Genomic DNA, 23,420 nt, shown 5'->3' with positions numbered 1-23,420 from the left:
CGCCAGAATCTTAAAAGTTTATACAGAGGCCTTACCGGGTTCAGTCACGTGTTCAGTGGCGATGGTCTCAACAACACCTTGCTCACTCAAGCTGCGTCCCTGGAACAGCTCCCACGGAGGGAACGGTGGGCAGAGGTACCTTCCAAGACAGGGGAGCATGTGAGGCATCTCTGAGTGCGCAGTTATGCCCTCTTGATGACCTCGTCCAACACACACACACACACACACACGTATATATAAAACAGATAATATATAAATAATGGGAATGGTTGTGGTTCAGTACATCTTTACTTATGAACACTGAAATGTGAATTTCATATAATTTTCATGTCACAAAATATTATTCTTCTGATTTTTTTCAACCATTAAAAAAATATACAAACCATAAAAAAAATAGGTCGGGAGGTGGCGGGTAGTAAGGGGAAGCATATTTGGCCTGTGGGGAGTAGTTTGCCAGTCCCTGGTTTAGGAGATTAAGGAAAGGTCTGGCTTTACAGTTTGGAGTGACTTCGGTTTTTTTTAGTGGACGTTTGTATGAATTTCAATTTATTCCCATGTAAAATGAAGATTATATCACTTATGTAATAACATATTACTAATATAATTAACTGTGATATTAAAATAATAATTGCTAAAATGTTTTGAGACCTTGAGAACAGGACTTTGTCACTCGTAGGTCTTCTTAAGTTCCTAAGTACTGGATTAATTTAAGTGTTTGATAGATAACATCGAATAGGAAGGCCTTGATGTTCAATGTATTTGGCAAAACTGCTGGTGAGCAGTATGTGGTAAGAATATTCTCCCCTTCATTTATCGCATGAAAGGTAAAGAGGCACAAATAATATGTGGAAGATTACCACCCTGCTTTTGTTCCCATCCAGAAATGGACAAATCACCTTAATTGCAGTTTTCAATAAAGCAGATGTCAAGAGTTTTTAAGCCCACACATTATACCTGCTTTAGTTTCTAGGAGAAAAATTTTTTTGGAGTTTTTCAAAGACTCGTGTAACTAGAGAGGTGGAAGGGACACCTCCCTCTACCCACAACTCACAGGTGAGACTGTCTTGGACGTAGACTGTTAAATGGTAGCTGGTGGCAGGACCGGGGCAGACACTGGTCTCTGATTCCCACTGCAGTGCTCTTTCTACTTTACCAGGCTTTAGAAAAAAATTATCTGCTTTGTTCTAATAAAAATTGTCTAAGGTTAAGTCCAATCATGTGTTTATAACTAAATCACGTGTTTCCCTGAGTTGCAAAGGATTTCTTTTATATCAAACACAGAGATATAGTATAAGAAGCCCTAATTTCTTATTTCTTATTGATGTCACTAACCATTCCTCAAGGTCCTGAGATGTGAAACCAAGGAGAGGGAGGGATGAAGATTCAATGGCCTTAGTAGAGACTAGAGGTGAGTGAGATCAGAAAGAGATAAGCAGAAAAACAGTTCTTGCCACCTAATGGACAAGCATCACTAAGCTGTCTTCTGCTGCTTTCCTGTTGCATTTGAGAAATTAAGGAATAACATCCTACTTCTTTTAGGCATTCCAGCCTCTCATTTTTGCCTAAAATTCCCCAAGTATAGTGAGCTCTGCCAACTTCCCCCCAAAAAAGCCCCAAAACAACAACAAAAACCACGCAGTTCCCACACCCTCTGTGTTTAAACAACTCAGGGAGACCTATCTTGATCATCTTATTTAAGACTGGAACACCTCTACCTCTACACCCAGTCTCCATTCCTCTGATCTCTCTTTTTCCATAACACTCATCTCACTTAGTATACAACATAATTAACTCATTTATTATGTTTATTGGCTATTATATTTCTCCCCGCAACTAGAATGTAAGCTCCCTGATGGCAAGGATTTCTGTTTAGTTCTCTGATTGTTTACCTCGAATAGTACCTTGCACATAACAGGCGCTCAGGAAATATTTGTTGAATTAAAAAATGAAAATGAGAAAATGAAGAATAGGGAATTAAGGCACGTCTTGACATATTACACGGTTATATTTGAAAAAGACTTGGACGAGATGCAAAGAAAAGATGGGGACAATAGAATCATATGAAGACAAAGGAAAAGAACACTTATTGAACACTACAACATGCCAGGGACAACACAGAGCTTTATGTCCATTACCTTATTATCATAGCTATTATTCTGTTCCTTCAGTTGATGAAATTGAGGCTAGATAACTTGTTCAGGTTCATACGACTGGTAAGGGGTGGAGCCAGGGCTCAATACTCACACCTGACTGCAAAGCCCATGTGTGTCCCCACTGCTTTGTAGCAGACTATGTAATGCCACCCCTGTGAACCAGAGTGCTGGTGGAGCCAGCTCAGCATACAGGCCTGATTCTATTAAACTGGCTAAATGGACAGGTTTCTTTTGTGGGACACTAGCAGATTCATGCTGAACAGGTTTTGCTTTCCAAATTTACCACATAACAAATCTCCTAAAAACATTCTTAATCAAAAGTAAATTGTGGGGGGGGAAGTAAATTGGGAAATTGGGATTGGATTCATTCATGAATCAATCCCCCAAACCATGGAACTCAAATATCGGAACTTGTCGTGTTGCCTGGGCAGTAGAAAATGGCTTAGTGAGTTAAGTACTCACAGATTCAACATATTGGGGCAGCCAGCAGCAGACCCACTTCCATGGCTTACCTGCTTCTTTGCCTGCAATCACTTAGGCTATATAAAGGTAGAGATTTCTTCCCTGACTTCATAGGCATTTTTCCTTTTCTACTCTTCACCCCACAACTCGAGTTGATACTTTCACACATATATATTTCTCCTGTTTACAAATTGGGACGCGGAAATATAAGTTTTACTGCCTTCATGGCTAACGAATTTCTAGAAGCAGAAGCAGACAGTAATCACAGGTATCTGGCTGATGTGATCAACATGGATCTGAAGTAGTGATCAAGATGGAAGGGTCAGGGATATACAGGTTGGGGATGTCATGGGGATATATGCCAGGGATATCTGAGACTTTAAGGACAGAGGAAAGTGGGGAGAGAAAGGCCAGCTTTAACCAGTTCAACCATGGAGAGGTTTGCATAAACCAGCGGAGGGGAGGGTGTCTCTCTGGATCCTAATCACACATTTATTCACGTTTGCTCCATCAACCCAGCCCTTCTCTCCAGTAACAGGGATAAGGTAACAGTTTAGCTGTAACCACAACAAGCAGGGAAAGACAATTGTTTCTGAAGACTAGAAGAGAAAATAAATAATCAAGTGATTTTGAATGGTTGTTAAGGCATAAGAACAAATAGTTTCATGTCCTGTGAGGGTTTTAGGGTAAATGTTTCATACAAGCTACCATTTAAATAATAGGCACAACCTGATGGAGCTTGGGGAGTAGAGCTGATTTGTGAAGCATCATTACTTATGTGGTCTAGTCATTCTTCAGCTTAGGTGTTGATAAAAATAAGCTGGGTTGGGATATTTATTTAAAATTCAGAGACTTCTTCACACATCAGGGCCAGGAATCTGAATTTGTAACAAGTCACCCGGATGATTCTGATGAACCACATTTTGAAATATGCTATCATAAGACTGCAGAGTACTACGGATGCAGTGGTGATTTGGAGCTAAAAATGAGTTCATGTTTGACTACAGGACTACAGACATATTAAGAAAACTAAACAAGGGAATTCCCTGGTGGTCCAGTGGTTAGGACTTGGCACTTTCATGGCCAGGGCCCGGGTTCGATTCCTGGTTGGGGAACTAAGATCCCTCCAGATGCGAGGAAAGCTAAACAAGTCAAATCAGAAGAGTATAAACACTCTTAAATTCTCCAATGTTACCAAATAACTGTGAATATCACTATATTTTATAAAGAAGCAGAAGGAAATGTTTAGTTCATTCCATCCATTGTAATCTCTGTGCCACCATATAAAATTTTAGCAATCTTCCAAGAATGGCCTTCCCAAATCTCTCAAGCATTTTAACTATCAACCTCAGAAGATAAAATTTCTATTTATCTTCCAGGGCTCCACATCACTGGACACAAAACATTACTCTACATGACATGCCACACTTAAAATAAGAGCTACTATTTATTGAGTGCCAGAGACTGTTTTTATATGCAGCATCTTGTTTAATTCTCACAATAAGCCTGACAGGTAGGGACCATTATAATCTTCATCTTAGAGTTTATGAAACTGAGGACTAAGGCTTAGCAGGTTTAAGATGTTTGTCCAATGGATGGAAACCAAATTTTGGTGGTGAGCGTGCTGTAGTGTATACAGAAGTATAAATATAATGTTGTACACATGAAATTTATGTAACGTTATGAACCAACGTCACCTTAAAAAAGAAAATAGAGGTCTTCCCTGGTGGCGCAGTGGTTGAGAATCTGCCTGCTAATGCAGGGGACACGGGTTCGAGCCCTGGCCTGGGAGGATCCCACATGCCACGGAGCGAATAGGCCCGTGAGCCACAACTACTGAGCCTGCGCGTCTGGAGCCTGTGCTCCGCAACAAGAGAGGCCGCGATAGTGAGAGGCCCGTGCACCACAATGAAGAGTGGCCCGCGCTTGCCACAACTAGAGAAAGCCCTCACACAGAAACGAAGACCCAACACAGCAAAAATAAATAAATTAATTAATAAACTCCTACCCCCAACATCTTCTTTAAAAAAAAAAAAAAGCTTATCCAAAGTCACATGACTAGTAAATAGCAGAGCCAATGTTGGAATTCAGATCTTTCTGACTCCAGAAGCACCAGCTCCTAAAGCTCTAAGCAATTCTGTCTCCACTGGAGTCTTCGTTCACACACACCCTATGGACATGCACAGATAAAGCAAATGTCAATACTAATTGCATAGCTTACCAAAGATACACAACCCCAGCAGAGTAACAGGTCTATTTCATAAAAAATGACATAAGATCAAAATGTAATTATGCCTCTCCAAAATATAAATAAAAATCGACATCACTATCCAGTGCTTGCCATTCTTGCTAGACATGCTTTAACTATGGAAATGGTGATTCTTGTTGCTAGCAGGTAAACTTTTTTTGTTCAGTGTAGCTTCCACCTGAAACCTCCAATGCGTCATATTTTCTGACATATCTTCATTTTTTAAAATTTTTTTTTAAAAATTTATTTTATTTATTTATTTTTGGCTGCATTGGGTCTTTGTTGCTGTGCACGGGCTTTCTCTAGTTGCGGCAAGCAGGGGCTACTCTTTGTTGCGGTGCGTCTCATTGCGGTGGCTTCTTTTGTTGCAGAGCACGGGCTCTAGAGCGCAGGCTCAGTAGTTGTGGCGCACAGGCTTAGTTGCTCCGTGGCATGTGGGATCTTCCCCGACCAGGGCTCAAACCCGTGTCCCCTGCATTGGCAGGTGGATTCTTAACCACTGAGCCACCAGGGAAGCCCTGACATATCTTCTCATAACCACCAATACTTAAAATGTTTTGTTGCTGTTGAATACTTCTAATACATTTAGCCTCCTACTGAAATTTCTGAAGCAAACAAAATAATCTCTCCCAGCCACTCACTAGTACACACAAACCCTAGAATTCTAAAAGAAGAATACTGACCACAAAAATCATAAAAAGGACATGTCCCAAAATAGTACTTTCTTTTATGTAGAATACAAAGCCAATCTAAGAATCTAAAGATCTCATAATCCAGCCTTTTTCCTTAGCGAAGGAAAACCTCTTTACCCTTTAAAACAGCTAAAGTTTTAGCACCCTCAGATCCTGCATTTGCTCCTTTACTTTTAGATTCCTTCAGCATTGTAAACTGGTTTGCTCTGGCTCCATCCATGATTCCAAGGAACATTTTGTATTATGTTGTGTATTATATCCATCACTGCTGCTAGACCATAGGCTCCATTAGCACGGGACCACATCTATTTGGTATCTCTTACAATAACCACAGTACCTGATGCAAAGAAGGCACTTAATAAGTGCTGTTGAATGAATTAATGGACGCATGACCCATGAAACTTAGTGGCTCCTAGAGCTTGGTTCTTTCTTCCAACCTCACCAGGAGAATAGTTTGAACTTTAGTGGATGCCTCTTTCTACTTTACTTCACTTAGGATTGAAGAGCCACTAGTTTTGCAGACAATCACCAAGAATTTGGACCAGCTCCTCTCTACTCATCACTTTGCAATACCTGTCAGATCACTGGCTCTTCCTCTTTTGGAATGTTAGAGACAACTCCAGTAGGTGAAGGCAGATACAGCCTCCAAACTGGGAAGGGAAGACTGGATACAGTGGTGGGGGATGAAAAAGTGAGAGCTTTCTGCTGCCTGCTTTTCTCTTGTGAACAGAACAAGTAAGACTGGAGAGAAGCAATGGGACTCTACTGAGCAGCTAAGGTATAGCAGGAAGATAACAATCATCTAAGGCAGGATGGCCAAAGGAGGCCTCGTCTGGCTGCAGCCATTGACTTTGTTATGTCTGGAGCAGTTGGGGACTTAGAGGGCAGAGAGACCCTTATCCCCCTGTCTGATGCTGGGGACCCAGATGTTGCTGAAAAGCCTTTCTTCTTCTAATTCAGAATTATCTACTTAGGGAAAGGTTTTTTTTATATTTATTTCTTCCCCCTCTTCAGCTCCTACTCAGGTCACATCTAAATGTAAAGTCAGAGCCAAGGGTGGGTGAATTCTGAAATCATCCCAGCATAACTTCTCTTAGAATATACCTTTCTTCCTTCCCTTCCTATTTCTTTCCTTTTTCCTTTCTTCCCTTCCTCTCTCCTTCTATATTGTGACAAGCAAAGTTACTCATTTCATTTTTCCTTCTCTCAAATAGCACTGGCCAAAGGTCAGCACTTTGACAGACTTGTAACAGTCGATCTGATATTTGGAAAGAGGACTTTAGCAATCCAACAGACTAGAAATCTTGGTTTTTGAATGAAGAAGATGGTATTGTAAGAAAAAGTGTCAAATGATGGAAAAGGAAAACATCTCTTTGCAAATAGCTAAATCCTCCTAAGACCTGGAGTCGATTCTTCCACTGTAAAGAGACTTCAGTCTGATTTCAGGTAACATTTAATGCTTCCTTTTTAAGCACTGTCACACCGTTCTTTTAAAGCTGTCCTTTCTTGTCAGCCATCCTCAATAGATTTGTTTTTGTCAATAACTCCATATGGTGAGGGTGAGCCTAGAAGTGAATTCATATAAAAACCATTATTTAACGCAACCTTTCCCCCTTAGTTTTAGCTCCATTACCTCAAAACATCACTGTTTGAGTTAACTTCTCAATTGTATGCCTCTCCTCTCTGTCCCATCCCACTCCAGGTTAAAGGAACCTTTCTCATGAGTTGTACTTCCCGCATTGCAAGTGCAGCTTCAGAAAATGTCCCTGGCCTATTGCCTATCTCTGAGCCCTGATAATCTCACTTCATTTGGGGTTTAAATTATAGCTTTCTGTTGGTTGTTCCTTGCTGTAACTTTACCTGTGTGGTAATTCTAATAAATCCCCCTTTTATTTAGCTAGTTTGAGAAGATCGCTGTAGAACGTAATAGGAAGTAAAAATAAGTTTAAAAAAATTTAAGAGACCACCTAGGCACTCTAAATGTGTTCAGATTTCCGAGCTCTATTCAATAATACCCGAGAGTCTTGAGAAAATATGCAGTTAAGTTTGCACTGTTTAACACCAATGGAAATCCTTTCTGGAATGAGTCAAGGGATATAACAAATAAATAAACAAACATACAAGGAAATAATTTATTTCTAAATATATGTGAGTATAAAATCAGGCCATAAACACTCTAGTTAAATTTCTTGGGATTAGGGGAAGAAAGGTGGATTCTGCAAATTATACGGTTGTAAATGAGATACCGAACCTAGATAATATTCTAGAAAGTGCTATGTAGTGGAATGCCCATTATATCCTCCCATCCCTGTCCTCACTTTAGAGGACAATTTCTGCCTACAAATACCAAAAGAGCAGCCCTCCATTATAGGGGAGTCCTTGCCCCTCACCTGGTGGCATTGCCAGCGAAGGAGGCCATGTGCTTTTTGTTTCCATACCTGATTGTCCTTACTGCACTTGAGTTCTGTGAAAGACCCCAATATTTGTCCAGTTAAGTTCCCTTTTCTCTTCAGTTTATCTGAGTGGCTTTACGGTCCTTGGAACGAAATGAAATCTGACTAAGATAAGCAAGTGAAGGAAAGATCTGCGTGTACTCAAAAAAAGGACCAAGTAATCGCTAGAAGCCAGCATGGAGTTCCTAAGACTAGCCTAAATCTATTTTTCTTTTGTAACAAGGTTAATAAACTGATAGCTCAGTTGCACTGTGGCCTTTGGATGTGTTACAGATCTCTTGTTTTTACCTGCCTAGTATCTATTTGCCTTCTTCTCTTAGTAGTACTCCAGTGTTACTTTGGAAAGCTAATAGCCTTTGCATGCAATCCTTTTTTCTATTGTTTTCTTAAAGTATTTTCAAAATATATTTGATACATACAAAAGAATAATGTAGCATCTATATAAGTTATAAAATGAGCACCTGTGAGTCCACCAAGAAGCAGAATGTTAGCAACACATTGCCTCCATCTAAATAATTCTGTACTAACTCATCTCCCCGCTGCCTCCAATAATGCCCCCTTCTCCCCACAGCATGTAACCATGCAATCTTGGTGGGAGGGTCAAGCAAAGTGTCCTCTTCTACTTTGGCCGAAGAGTAAGCATAAAACTTGGATAAGGGCAAGTGGACTCTTCCATTCCACTCTGTTTAGTGGCACAAAGAAGGGAAGGAAAAGAGTTTGAGCAAATTCATCATAATGAAGATATTCTCACCAAAAGTGATCTCAATCCCTGGAGTTGACAATGCCCCTGGGCTTTCTGAGATCTGGCTCTGCAGCTTTTCTTTTATTTCTAAGAGGCTTCTCATATCATTCCATAATTTCCTCTTTTTGTTTTAATTAACCAGAATTAGTATAACCCACCCATCAAAGAACTCCTCTCTGGTAACATTAGTGAATGAAAATTTCATAAAGCCTTTTGACAAAGCCACATCAGATGTCTTCATGAGCAGGCTACAAAAAATATGGATAGGATGAGAGTGAAATTACAAAATAATGGTCACCTCTGGGGAGAACTGGAGAGGAACTGGACCAGCGAATGGGTCCTCAATTGTATATTCAACGTTTTATTTCTTATAAAGAAATCTGAGGCAATATAATAATATGTTAAATTATAATAAAGCTCCTACATGATTGCTATTTTATATAATTCTTTATAAATTTCTTTAGATTTAAATTTTTTTTTTTTTCCTTTATGGGCCTCAAGGGATCTCAGTTCCCCAGCCAGGGACTGAACCCTGGGCCATGGCAGTGAAAGTGCCAAATCCTAACCACTAGACCACCAGGGAATTTCCAGCTCTAAATTTTTAAAATTTAGGTGAAATTAGGTGGCTCTATCACAGGTTCAATAACTGTGGTCATGGGAGTGCTGATTAATGATCAATGTCTACCTGTTGGGGGTAGGTGCTCTAGGTTCTGCCTTAGACAATGCTTTTAAAAATGACTTGGAAAAATGTAAAGAAGGCGTCAAATTTGTGAATGAACCAAGGATAGTGAGATCAATAGCAAATATGTTGAGTGAAACAATCAGCATACAAAAAGATGCTGGCAAAATGGAATTCTGGGCTGAGTTTCATCAGCTACAGGAAAAAGAAAACTCTACCATTTATTGAATACTTATTATATGAAAGCACTGTTTTAATTATTTTATATACATTATTTTTATCAAATTCTTTTAATAACCTTATGAGTTACATATTACCCTCCCCTTTACACATGAAGAACTGAAGCAAAGACAGGTTGTAAAATTTGTCCACACAAATTAGTAACTACTGCATCCAAGCTCTGAACTCATGTTGTTTTAACTCCAAAGCCTTGAATCTTAACCACTATACAACCACAGGGTTATAAAAGCCTATGCCTCAGTTTCCCCAAAATACATCGTATAATAGAATGGAGGAGACATGGCTTAACAGTCCACATTTCAAACAAAAAGTTTTTTTGGAGAATAAGCACAATAACGGTCAGCAGAGTGATGTGACTGCCAAAAAAGCGAGTTCCATCTTAGATTGCAGTAATAGAAATTTTGTATCAGAGAGAAGGGAGTCATGGTCATGCTGTACTGCAAACTGCCTCCGCCCCCACCTGCTCTAGATATCCCATGTGAAGGACAATAGGCAGGGTTTGAGAGAAGACCAAGAATCAGGAATAGGAAGAATGATTTAAGGAACCGGGACTGTTCACCTGGAAAAGGTACAGCTCAAAGCAGGAGGCCGTCATGAGAGCTGTCTTCACATAATTCAAGTGGCACATGGAAAAGGGATTAGATTGTTCTATGTGGTAACCAGGGAATAGAAAAAGGAGCACTGAATAACACTTAGGAGGAGAGAAGGTATATTTTAGGAGGAGAGAAGGTATGTTAAAGATTTGGAAGAACTCTGTCGTGGTCAAAACCATCAGAAGATGAAATAGATTGTCTTGGGAAGATAGGAGTTCCCAAGAGCTGGATGTGTCACAGTATACCTTCCCTGTTCGGGATGTTGTTGAAGCTTCTAATGAGATGGTGGCTAGAAGGGCTGTCTAATGCTAATGCTAGTGCTAACTGACTTTATTATCAAAACCATTAGTGTAAAATCATCATCCACTTAGAGAACTATTTTTATGGTATGATCCTTAAGTGACGCCTTGGCAACTCCCCTTTCCCCTGCCTGCTACCTAAGGCAGAAAGCTTGCAGAACTAGATGTCTAGAACCTTACTACTACTCCAGCACTGCTACTGGCTGTATAATATTGAGAGAATCATTTAACCTTTCCCTGCTTCAATTTTTTTAAAATAAATTTATTTATTTTATTTATTTATTATTTTTGGCTGCGTTGGGTCTTCGTTACTGCGCACGGGCTTTCTCTAGTTGCGGCGAGCGGGGGCTACTCTTCCGTGCGGTGCACAGGCTTCTCATTGTGTTGGCTTCTCTTGTTGCGGAGCACAGGCCCTAGGCGCGCGGGCTTCAGTAGTTGCAGCACGCGGGCTCAGCAGTTGTGGTTCGAGGGCTCTAGAGCACAGGCTTAGTACTTGTGGTGCACGGGCTTAGTTGCTCCACGGCATGTGGGATCTTCCCAGACCAGGGATCGAACCCTTGTCCCCTGCATTGGCAGGTGGATTCTTAACCACTGCGCCACCAGGGAAATCGCCCTGCTTCAGTTTTTCATCTTTAAAAAGAAGTTCCCTCTATCTGTCTCACCTACCTCACGTGGATTTTAGTGAGTATGACAGGCTATCTCAAATGTAAAGGTGCTTTAGAAAATTTAAACAGTATGTGGGTATAACCTATGATGACTATAATGTAAGTTCTGTTCGCCATATACCTGGGGCGCCCAACGTTCTCTGGCACCTGTCTCATCCCTAGATTCTCTCTGATTCTTTTTAAAATTTATAGTCTTTTTATTGTTTGTTTTTGCTTGTTTTGTTCATTTGTTTTACAAATCTTTGTTGAGTTACTGTTACGTGTTAGGCAATGTACAGGCTATTGTGCTAGCGACTGCTGGAAAACAAAACGACGGATGAAACATCATCATTTTCTTCAAGGTGTTTGCCATCAAATAGAGATCTCTATCAACATACAAATAATGTAATACAAGGTAAGGCATTTGGATGCCTTAAGAGTAATATAGATAAAATGCTACAGAAGATCACAGGAGAGAGGGAATTCCAAGATGATTTGGCTAGCACTGCTCTAGCCAAAGGGTGTTTTTCTGTTTCTTTCTACCCCCAACTCTGTTGGGATCCAGTAGAAGCTGGTTCTCTTCAAGATTATGAATTTTTGCATTGGTGCTGAGAAGTGGTCCAGCTGTCCAAGTTCTAATTTCTAGTCCCTTTGCATTGGCCTTGGGGAAAGGGGTGTGATTTTCTCTATTTTTCTCTTATATGAGAAAAGAAAGTGAAGCTCAGCAAGGTCAAGTACAAGTCAAAAATTGTTATGTAAGGCAGACCCTCCTCTCTGCAACTATCTAGAGTTTCAATGCACAAAGCAGGGCTTGTTTCAAGAAATGATTTATTACAAGTTTGCCTTTTCAGGTGCTTAATAATGGCCACCCAATAGGATGTTTGCTTTATGCTGGGATCAGGCTGACATCCCTTTTATGTGCAGAGATGCTGGAGTTAGTAGAATGCAGGCTAAAAGGAAATTGCAAACACTGGGCAAGTAAGTTGCAACAAGTTCTATAAGCTCCATTTGATGTGAAGGTTAAGTCTTAGAAGACATCCTGTAAAGCAGTTGTATGGGCTTGTATGTGTGAAAGGTAAAAATAATATGTTTTGAATGTTCAGTATGTTCCAGGTTTAAGCATTTTATATGGATTGTTTCATTTTTGGTTTCTCTTGTTATCCTACAAACTAGGAAACTGAGTCTTGGCGCGATCAAGGAATTTGTCCAAGGTTACACAGTTAGGAAGTGGTGAAATCAGGATTTGAAATAGGACTGAATAAAGAAATAATGTAAAATAAGGAAGTAAAAAGTTGTTTATAGATATATACACATGTACACATAAACACTTGTATGTGCACATTTACACATATATTTAAATTTATTCTTCCCAAATTATTTTGAAATTATTTTATTCAAAATGAAATTAAGAAAATGGACAGTGAAGGCCATGAAAAAGAGGAATATGCTAACCATGAGTTCAACCTGTGATTGACCATCAAATGTGAAAACAAGAAAGGAAAAACCCTTTCTTGGAGACCCTTTTGAATGCCATTTTACTCAGGAAACCAACAGTTATTTTTCTTTTCATAACCCTACATTATAAAAATTAAATAAACTCCCTGAAAGCTATGATTTTTCATATTTTTAATTTTGGGGCACTATTGGCATTTAAAATTTCTTGATATTTATTTTTAAATAAGATAATTAAAATTCTAAAAAGTATTTCCCTAAATGATAAATCGTAAAGTGCTACATTACATTTAGTTCTAAGCCTCTTCTCCTTACTTCCTGGCAAGGCTTTACCTATCACACAAGAGACTGGAATTGTATTCCATCACTTCTAGGAGCAGGCAATTTTCCTTTTCCAAAATTCTGGTATGCACAGTGCCTACCTAGCACATAGATCCTTCTCAATAAATGATCTGCAAAAGAGTACTGAATGATGGCTTATACTGCCACATAATGCCCAAAACACCACCAATATATAATTTGTGTTAAAAAAATGTGCCGTTATCCGAATCTAAAGGCTCTGTGGACCCACCAGTTTTCCAGTAGCAGTAATGACTTGCAACTAATCATTTCTATGCACTTCTTCATGCTCCCTTGCATCAGTCCTGGTCAGTTAGTACCTTGTACTGTCAGAGGTATCGAAACTTGAATACAAAAACTCTGGGGCACGTGATAAGACTATATCATAGGAGCGTGGGGAGAAAATATTAAAACTCTTATTTAACTTCTATTTTATTATATTTTTGGCTGCACCGCGTGGCTTGCTGATCTTAGTTCCCCAATCAGGGATCGAACGTGGCCCGGTGAGCCCTAACGACTAGACCGCCGGGGAATTCCCTTAACTTTTATTTTTATTTCACGCTTTTTCATTTAGTTTCTGTGATTGCACGCTTTGTAATAATAAATAATATATCCATGTAGTGGTACATTTTAAAAACATATACAGAAATATACATATATTGAGGATACTCACCCAAACGTTTTACTGATAGCAATGGGTGATCCAAAAGTTTGAAAATGTAACTCTAAATAATCCTGCTAAGCTAAGTATACTTCAACCAAAAAAAAAAAAATCTTTGAGACCATAAAGAAATAAAGAATGTTTTCCTATGGCTGGGGTTGGGGGTAGGGGTGGGGAATGGACAGGTCTTTCATATTTTTCATAACACGAATATACTAGCAAATAATTCACAGCACTTCACTCAGCAACTAAATATAGCAACTTGTGCTGATTTTTTTTTTTTCCTCTTCAAAAAAGAGAATAGTGAAATCCTGAGAAAGTTTTTCTGGCTTTTCCTCTATCTGCCTCTTGTCCCTGAAGTTTGTCATTTGGAAGGAAGGACTGTCAAGTTATTTAAAACCTATGTTGGGTATTAAAGAGTCCTGGGTTTAAGTTCCTTCTTCACTGGTATTCTGTGTAATCTTGAGCAGTCCCATTTCTCTGATGGATAAAATAGAGATAACAATACTTAGCACCAATCTCAAAGCAGTGTGTAATGTGGATAAAGAACACTTTGTTCCTTCCGTCAACTAAATGCAGAGCATCATTAATATAATCTTTAATATTATCAGTTTAAAATGCTGTGGTTTTATATACTTTTCCCTTTTAAAATTTATTTTCCTTTAAAAAATAAACAAAACATCACATTTCTAAATACCACTGTTTGTTGTCTAAACTTCATAAACTTAAATTTTCTCTGTATCTGTTTCTGGTTCCCAGTCTTTCACACACACGCACATACACACTCATTCGATAACTTTATGGATGTAAGAGAAAAATCTCAAGATAACATCAAGGAAATAAAGCGGGATTTGAAATAAGTTCTCTTATCCAGCTTCCCTTTAAGTTTTAAAGCTACGCATCTAGGCCATAAAATCATGATGTTTATTTAATCTTCAAAATGTTTGTGTTTAAGAATAATTCACAGACTCTTAAATCAGAAAGAACCATAAGAAAACATCTAGGGCCTATGGTAATGCCTGGTACACAGTAGATGCTGAATAAACATTTAGTGAAGTAAAACTGGGAGAAGCTTCTTATTTTAACCTTAAAAGAAAAAATGAAAACAAAACCCCAAACCAAATCTGGGCATTAAAGAGGCTGAAGTAGTTGCTCAAGATTGTTTAGCAAGTTTAAGAGTTGGGTCTAGAATTTATTCCTCTTAGTTTCCAGCTATGTTCTTTTCCCAGCAACCTGTTGACTTGTTTATATAGGACTGTCAAATATAATCTGTCAAAGACGCATCACAGAAAAAAAATTAGAAAGAAGAGCCCTTGGGTTCTCCATCTCCCAAAGTCAACCAACATGTGATGTTCACATATGATGTGAAATATGGAAAGTAAATATATATATAAAATGCAAAATATATATCTTGCATATATTGATTCAAAAGGCCTATTTTTAAGGAAAAGGGGCAATAGCCGATCTTCCATGACTTATTCTACTTTACAGCACTGTTTGTATGCCAACACAGGTGATCTGCAGTCCTCTGACCAGCTAAAAGTAGAGTGGCTATTTCAGCAAAATGTTTATCTTTGTTTCTGTGTATTGTTGTGTTGATTTTTCTCAATTTACCTACGAATGAAGCACTAACAACCTCAGTGCTTACAGTCCTAATAAACTTATCTTGCACTGTTTTGGCCTATGTGATAGTTAACCCATTGACAAAAGAAATCCAAGCTGATAAAAGCCTTTCCTGGCCACTTGTTAGCCAGGTCAGGATGTAAAATCATAACACAATGCACGCCTCTTCCATGGGGCACCACAAGGCAACGATTAAAAAAAAAAAAAAGAAAAAAAAAACCCCTCACTTCCATATCCAGTGGAGTTGTAGTTTATTACTATAACCCTCCCAAGTCAAAAGGACACCAGTTTCAAGCCTTGCAACTTGGTGCAAACAGGGTTTTTCGCTCGCAACCCACTCTGCTGGGCCTCTCTACCTGTCCTCTCCTACTGTCTACAGGTCCCGAACATTAGAAAATAGAAAATGTGATGATCTTTGTGTGTCTCTGTAAAATGTGTGTATGTGTGCGTGTGTTTGGGTGTAACGGGCCTTCTGTTTGGCCGCGCGGCCTGTCCATCACGGAGCGGACCAATGGCAGGCTGCCTTATATAAAATGAGTGTTTTCAGTCTCTCCTGGCTGCATGTACTGTATGTGGAGCAGTGTACAGTGAAGCGGAGGCAGAGCGGCTCCGCGAGCTCCTCTCTCTCCACTTTCCCATAGAGAACCCCTGACTGGCCGCTGAGGGCGAGCCACACACACGCCCTCGCGCCCGGCGAGCCCGCGAGGTAAGCGCCCCCCCATCCCCAGCCCTTCCCGGGCGCTCTCCCCGCACTTTCTGTTTTCCTACTCACTTGAGAGCCGCCGGGCTGCAGCCCCAAGGACTCCGCGGCAGGAGCAGCGGCGGCGGCGGCTGTGGCGGCAGCCGGTAGGCTGGACTTGAGGAAGACGGAGGGAACCCCGCGCGTCCGGAGCCGCCGCCAGCCGGCCCGCTCCCCGGGCACTTTACCCCTCCGCCAAAACTTTGGGTCGTGAGAGGTCGGGGGCGAGGGTCGCCGCGGCCGCGCCGGCGGCGAGCGGGGGGCGCGAAGGCAGTGCCCTGCGGGCGGGAGGCTGGGGGCCGGGCTGGGGAGTAGTAGGCCAGCCGGTGCCAGGCTGCGTTTGCAACCAGCACCTCTCGGCACACAGGCAGCGCCGCCCGAGAGGGGCACGGGAGCCGCGGCGCGGGCAGGAGCAGCCTGAGGAAAACAACAACAGAGCCCTCACGCCGGCGGGCGGCTCTTGGCCGCCTGGGGAGCCCCAAACTTCATCTCGGCGAAAGTACGTGGAGCCCAGCCTGGGCTCGGCTGCCGGGGAGGTGGGGCCTGGGGAGTCGGGGCAGGGGAGGAAGGTACAAGGAGCCAGCCCTCAGTGGATTTATCGAACGTTTCGTCTGCGTCGGTGACCGGGAACAGCAGCCCAGTTGCTCGTTCATCTGGAGAGTTGGGATTTGGGTGTTCCGGCCCCGGAGATTGGTGCCCTCTCACCCCCCCACCCCTAACCAAATGCGCGGCGAGTAGAGAAAGTGCTGTTTTAGTGCCAGAGTGGCTAGGAGGAAGAATAGGGGGAGAGGGGGAAGACGGCGAGGGAGAAGGGGAGAGAGAAGAGGGAGGGAAAGCCGGCGGGGGCGGGGGGTGAGGGCAAGAGAGAGAGCGAGAGAAAACCGGAGAGGACGAGAGGGAGAGCGAACGAGAGAACGGGAGGGAAGAGAGGAGGGGGAAGAGGAGGAGGGAGGCTGTGTCAGGATTTTGCTTGAATGTGGGATTATGTTGTGTCAATAAGTTTAAGGTGGAGAGAGCGAAGCTGGCGTGGGGGGGGGGCGGTGGTGGAGGGGAGGAGGAAGGCCTTGGCTGTTTAAAGTCTTATTTCTGAAGGTAAGTGATGGCATTGCATGGTCGCGATGACAGAAAACTTGCAGATCCTTTATCCGGGGATGGGGTCGATGCCTCTAGAAAGAGCTCCCCAGCCCTCTTAAGCCACACTCGTGTTACCCTGTTATTTGCTGCGATCCGGGTCGCTAGTAAATTACAGAAATCAGACTCGAGGTTTCTTTTCCTCCTCCACCTCGTCTCGCTCGCTCACCCTCAGCAATTTATTATTATTATTTTTTTTATTTTTTGGTATTGTATGAAACTTAACGTAACTGAGACCAAACCCGAGTCCTGTAATTTACAAGGACCCTGAATCCAGGAATCTGGAACACGTTTATGTGTGAAATAATCCGCGATCATTTCAGCTAAATGAGGAAGGTAAAACGAAACGATGCAAAAAGCTAAGACACAACATGTACGACAGGGGTGGGGGGGAGAGGGAGAGACGGAGAGAGAAGCTATTTTTTGCTTTCCTTTCGGTAGAAAGGAAAATAAAGCGTGCATTCTCCTTCCCTCCTGGTGTGTAGGGTCCAGTCAATATTTTAACTGTTTGAGGACAAATTAGTCCAGGTGGATCTCGCCGAAAAGTTTCGCGAGGTGGGGTGGAGGTGGGGGGGTACGAAGGGGAAGGTGGGTGGAGGTGATGGGGGATGGGGACGGAGCGAGCTCTGCCTCTGCTGATGGTCATTGGCCTGGGGCTTTGAAACCATTGCCTGTCCTGCTAATGACACGTCCAGTTCTCCTCTCCCGGCCGCGGACGCCGGGCTGCCGGGGACCGGGGTACTTTCCCCGCGCGGGGAGGGGCGTTCTTCGCCATCTCCTGGGGTTGCCCACTCGCGACGTGGGGCCCCCACGCGCGCCTCTTCTGCGCGCCGCCGCCACCTCGGCTCGCGCGACTTTTGTAGCCAGCCCGCGGCGAGGGGGCGCAGGGGGTCCCCGGCGCGGACGTCTCCGCGCGGCCACCCCTCTCCCGGCCCCACGCGCGCCGCGCGGTCCAAGCCCGGAATGGCAGCGCCGGGCGGAGCGGCTGTGCCCCCCCGGGGGGCAGCGGAGGCAGCGGCGGTGGCGGCGGGATCTTCGCCGGGGCCCGCGGGAGGAGGAGGAGAGGGAGGAGAGGGAGGGAGGAGGAGGAGGAGGAGGAGGAGGAGGGGAAGGAGGAGGAAGAGGAGGAGAGGGAGGAGGTGTTTTCTGTCCAGACCGCCGCCAGTTCGAGCGGGCACGGGGACGGGGACACCCCACTCGTTGCTCCTCCGTTATGGAACGGTGTTTAGCAGACTTTTACGCCCGGAGTGTGGGCTTTGCACTTCATTTTTTTTTCTCCCCCCTCTTCCCCAAAGCAAGATGGACTCTATTCCCTTTCTCTTTCTCCCTCTGCCTCTGTCTTGTCAGCCTTAAAGATCGACATTTTGTACTAAGATGCAAACTTGATGGTGACCAGCAACAAAGCCGGGGTGGGATCCCTCGCTCCCTTCCTCCCTCTCCGTTTTCCAGCTCCCCCCACCCCGACCTCGAAGACCTGGTGGCCCTGCACTTGACGCCGGGGGCTCTGGTGAATGTGTTTCCCCGCTCGGTTCCGATCTCCAATCTCGGGATTGTGACCGGGGCCGGGCGTTGGGGCGACATTTGTGGCCGCCCAGGTCTGCAGGGCTGAGGGCTGCGCTACCTGGATCTGCTGGATTTGCTGCCGTCGCCCTGCTACCTCCTGCCGGCTCCTGGGCACGGGGAGGCTCGGACTGCCTATCGATTGCCATGATTTGGTTCCTGGTGCATTTGTCCTGGGGGCGGCGATCACTTGTGCAAGTTGATGAATGATCACGATGTGGGTTTTGGGTTTGCAGGATGGATCAGCTGCCTTGTACATACCGGGAGTAGGGGGCAAGTGTGCTGGAGACACCCTAGAATGCCAGCTGGGCTACCCTCCCCTCAGCCTCTGCCCTTTGAATACAGGGAGCTTCTTTGCCTTTATTGCCCCACAGTTCGAGCGTAGAGGTGGGGATGGTGAGAAGGAGGGGTTGGTGGGGAGCTGGACTCCTGGGTTTCGGGGTCCTTCCTTCACAGATGTTGCAGGAGTTGGGACTCAGTTGTAGAGCTCTACCACACTGATGATGTACCTTTATTTGATACTTTATAGGTCACTATCATATGACAAAGGCTTTGCTGCAGTTCATCTTCCTCCCTGTGTACTTTCCATTTGCCTTCCTGGGTAAGTATGCAAACTCTTCATACAGGGAAGCTGGATGGTATTAATAATGACATAAGGGTTCTTACTGTACACATAAGAAGATGCCTTATTGGGTTTGCAGCATCCCAGAAACTTGTCTTGCTAAGTTTCCCATAGCAGAAGTCAATTTATGATTTCTAGTATTTACAATTCAGCTATAGTTATTATTATTTTAAGATAGTTGAAATGTGCATTTCACATTTTCCTGCAAGTGTCATTTGAAAACTTATCTTTTTTAATTGATAATAAAATTTTACGTAGAGTTGAAGGCCTAGGAAATTTAATGCTAGATAATATTGTAGAAAGATTGTAGCTTGTGAGTAGAGAGAATTATTAAAAACCCAAGGAGTCATTGCTCAGAAGACCTCTCTAAATTACAGTGACTGACATTTGCTTACTCTTTCCTGGGCTTTCTTTCTTAGGGAACTTGTGCTGTTTGTGACAGTTACCTTTTTAGTGGGGGGAGGGTGGACTGGGCAATATAGTAAATCTAGCATTTAGTGTACCAGCTTGATTCAAAAGGCAAATAACTGTCCTAATTGATAGTAATTTTTGTCAAAATTTATATATTTGGAGAAATTGAGTGCATTTTAACAGTCTGTATATATAATAAATAGCAACTTTGAAATCTGACACTAAGTGCCTTTTTCAGATATATGCCTCCCAAATGGAAAAGTTGGTGAAATAACATGTGGGACAGTAAGTGCCTTAAAAGTGTGGTTGTGAGAAGTAACCCTCTGGGTGAAAACTGAGGGTTTAACATTTGAAAGCCGCATGGTGAGCCCAAACTTGCAGAAAACCAATGTGTAATTTTGCCCCTCCATTGTCAGAAACACCTCAGGTACTTTAAGTTGCTGATACGTTAAGAAAACTGGTTGTACGAAATCGTGTAAATCAGCTTTGGTGCTTTGTAATATTACCATAATGAAGACAGACTGTATTTTGTGAATGAAAATGGACTTGAATTCAGTTTTCCATAAAAGAAAAAGCAAAGGGACCTTATTTTGTTTCCTGGCTTGCTGGCATATTGTGTATGTTACTAAAAGATTGTCTTAGTATTGAGAGGAATTGAGTTTTGAAGACCAGGCCTTTCTGGTAGTTTCTGTATGGTAGCAAAATGTACTTTGACATTGTTGAGAACCTTAGATGATATATAATAGAAGTTCTGTGTCCAGCATTTTTTAATGGAATGTAAAATATCGTGTTATTTCAGATAGAAGAGCCTCCTAATATGTCACATGCATAACAGGCCAATTGGAGTGGTCAGAATGAGATGGGTCTGTAAGATGAATTTAATACACACCAAAATATGTGGATTTCAGCGTATTTTTTTTTTTAAAGCTTCTTTGCAAGAGAAGTTTTTCATTTTTGAACATATGGCAAGAGTATTCAAAATGCATTCCTGATTACTGAAGAACACCACATTTATACATGTGAGGCACGTTATTTTGTTCACTGGAGCAAACTTTTAATGCTAGTTCTTTTGCCGTCGAAATATATTTGACCAATTCAAAATTTAAAATGGGAATAGGTAATTTCCAGAATAAAAGCGATCTGATGAGCTCTTGCATTTCTTTGAGATATCAAATAACTGCTTCATTAAAACGATGTTTTCAAGAAAAGTCTTGGTCTTTGAAATCAGAGTAGTTTTTATAGTATAAAATTTGAAGTAGTGATTTTAAAAGTCACGCCGACAATGAATTACAAGTTATTTGCATCTAAAATGTATTTATTGGATTTGAGGCTTAATTTTCAAAATAAGATTTTAGATAAAGGTTTTGCTTCTACATTGCCAAGAGTTTTCAAACTTCTCATTTTATTATTCTGCATATCTCTATTAAGTTCTGAAGCTGAAGTCTTAATTTGCATTTCACATTTAAAGCTAGCTATTGAAAAGGGGGTTCATCTATGTTGTTTCTTAGTGGTACGTCTTTGGAGGTACTGTGGCGGTTTTAGGTAGAATCTTCCCCTAGGGACTAAGATACTAACACATTTTGAAATTTTGACACCTTTCTTTTTTTTATATCCACCTTGATCTTTATATCCAAATTTTTTTTAAAAAGTTCCGGGTTTAGGAGTTTGTGAGGTAGCTCTGCTTTTAATGTATATATAGCTCTGCTGTACAACTTGAAAAGTGTATACTGTCTTTGACCTTACAGACCTGATCTTTATACTTCATCCATTGGAACAGATTTGTTTAGACATTGAATTTATAACATAGCTTTGAGTGAAAGCTAGGATGAACATATAATTATAGTTTGCTTGTGCTGTAAGTAACTATGTAATTGATAATGTTTTTTGTATATAGTTAAAGAAGGAACAATAGCCTTAAAATGTGGCACAACTCATGAAAATCTAATTCAGCAGCTAAAGTATTTATACAACCATATTTTTCAGTAAAATTACAAACATAATTTTTAATTATTAATCATCAGCCAGTATACTTAATGTTTACGTTTTCCTACATTTCATAAAGAGCATGGGTAAAGCAAGGGCCATAGTTTTAATGGGATCTTACCATGAATATCAATTACTTTAATATTAGAAATCTTTAATAGAAGTAATAAAGACTTCACAGTTCCACCCTATTAAAAGAACTTTTTGAAAATAGCCTCATTATAGATGTGCCTGTTTTTGCTGTACTAACAGAAATCCCTGAAATTATTAGTCTCTTGCAAGAGTGCAGAAATGTTTAAGATTGTGTTTTTAAATGTTCTGAATTACTAAATATAGGCAGTTGATTTTGGCATATTGCATCACCACCAGTGTGGCATACCTATATTTTAAAATTTAAATTTAAGCAAGTATTTATCTTAAGAAGAAGACACTTTTCTTGAACTCGTAGTTTGAAATCCACCTTGTTTTTCAACATTTCACTACCAAGGGCACCTTTTAAAATAGGTCTGAGTGGTATCTCTCCTGTATTTTTAGTCAGCTTCCTTCCTCTCACTATGAAATGAAAACAAACCCAAATTATAAAAACATTGTAATTTCACTGCCTCACTTTTAAAAAAATTAATTATTTTATTTATTTTTGGCTGTGGTGGGTCTTCACATGCGGGCTTTCTCTAGTTGCGGCGAGTGGGGGCTGCTCTTTGTTGCGATGCACGGGCTTCTCATTGCCACGTTTTCTTGTTGCGGAGCGAGGGCTGTAGGTGCATGGGCTTCAGTAGTTGTGGCTCTCAAGCTCTAGAGCACAGGCTCAGTAGTTGTGGCTCTCGAGCTCTAGAGCACAGGCTCAAGTAGTTGTGGCGTGCGGGCTTAGTTGCTCTGCAGCATGTGGGATCTTCCCGGACCAGGGCTCGAACCCATGTCCCCTGCATTGGCAGGCGGATTCTTAACCACTGCACCACCAGGGAAGTCCCACTGCTTCATTTTTATCATGTGCCCCAAGTAAATTGGATGCAGAGGGTCCTCAGCTACCCTTTGAGAAACACTGCTCCAAAGGTGGTAAGGACTAAGGTTAATGACTGAATGGACATTTTTCCAGCTTGAAGATTCTGTGACTGTAATTCCATCAGTGGGTTTGTACTACCTCAGGGGCAGTCATCACATACTGTGTCAAATTGTAGAGATTTCTGTATTTTAAGTCATACCTGAGGAAAGCACTTTTTGAGTTCAGCTTCACTCAACATTCATATGTGTTCATATTATCCCTTAGAAGGCAATTATAGTTTCTTAAAATGCCAGGACATCATTTTATAACTGTAAAGATATACCCAGAAAATCCTCATGTCTTAATGGGGATTGTTTTCTTTCCTTTTTTTTTTTCTTTCAAAGAAAAAGATAAAGTGAAAATTGAAATAAGTACCAGTTACACAACGGAAATTCAAAAGAAGACAAGCCAGTAAAGAATTCTATCTAATAGTATATATAAATAGAAAATGAAAGACTAAGGGAATGAAAGACTTAAAGGATTAAATATAGACCATGGAGCATTGGCACACCTTCCAAAATATAAACTTAATAAGTTAATATATGTGAGTCAGATCCAGGATCTAGATAGTAAAATAACTTCAGATAGTGAGGAGGTTGAGTAAAATACGAAGTAAAAATGATTAAGAATGAATTGGATTTTATGAAATCTTAGA

At 41.6% G+C, this 23,420-nt stretch overlaps 2 protein-coding genes across 16 annotated transcripts in view; one reads left to right on the top strand and one right to left on the bottom strand.

Moving 5' to 3' along the window:
* LOC125964418 (uncharacterized) lies at positions 1-18,969 on the bottom strand. The gene is made up of 3 exons (XM_049709856.1): positions 18,533-18,969; positions 16,053-16,502; positions 1-139 (listed from the first exon to the last, which is right to left on the bottom strand). The coding sequence occupies exons 1-3, from the start codon at positions 18,967-18,969 to the stop codon at positions 19-21; spliced, it is 1,008 nt and encodes a 335-aa protein (XP_049565813.1). The 3' UTR covers positions 1-18.
* Positions 15,846-23,420, top strand: part of BBX (BBX high mobility group box domain containing) — a 280,623-nt gene continuing 273,048 nt past the window's right edge. For 9 of the 15 annotated variants that reach the window (XM_033432231.2, XM_004272082.3, XM_033432229.2 and 6 more), the window contains exons 1-2: positions 15,846-15,986; positions 19,240-19,311. The gene's annotated coding sequence lies outside the window, so the exon portion shown is untranslated. Of the gene's footprint in view, positions 15,987-16,386; positions 16,519-17,092; positions 17,112-19,239; positions 19,312-23,420 lie in introns of those variants that run through there. The other 6 variants (XM_049710636.1, XM_049710637.1, XM_049710640.1 and 3 more) reach the window with 3 other exon arrangements.

The sequence above is a fragment of the Orcinus orca genome, chromosome 5, assembly GCF_937001465.1.
Source record: "Orcinus orca chromosome 5, mOrcOrc1.1, whole genome shotgun sequence".
In the NCBI taxonomy this organism is placed as follows: Eukaryota; Metazoa; Chordata; class Mammalia; order Artiodactyla; family Delphinidae; genus Orcinus; species Orcinus orca.
The sequence above is the reverse complement of the archived record's forward strand: the minus strand, read 5'-3'. Positions and strand labels throughout refer to the sequence as shown.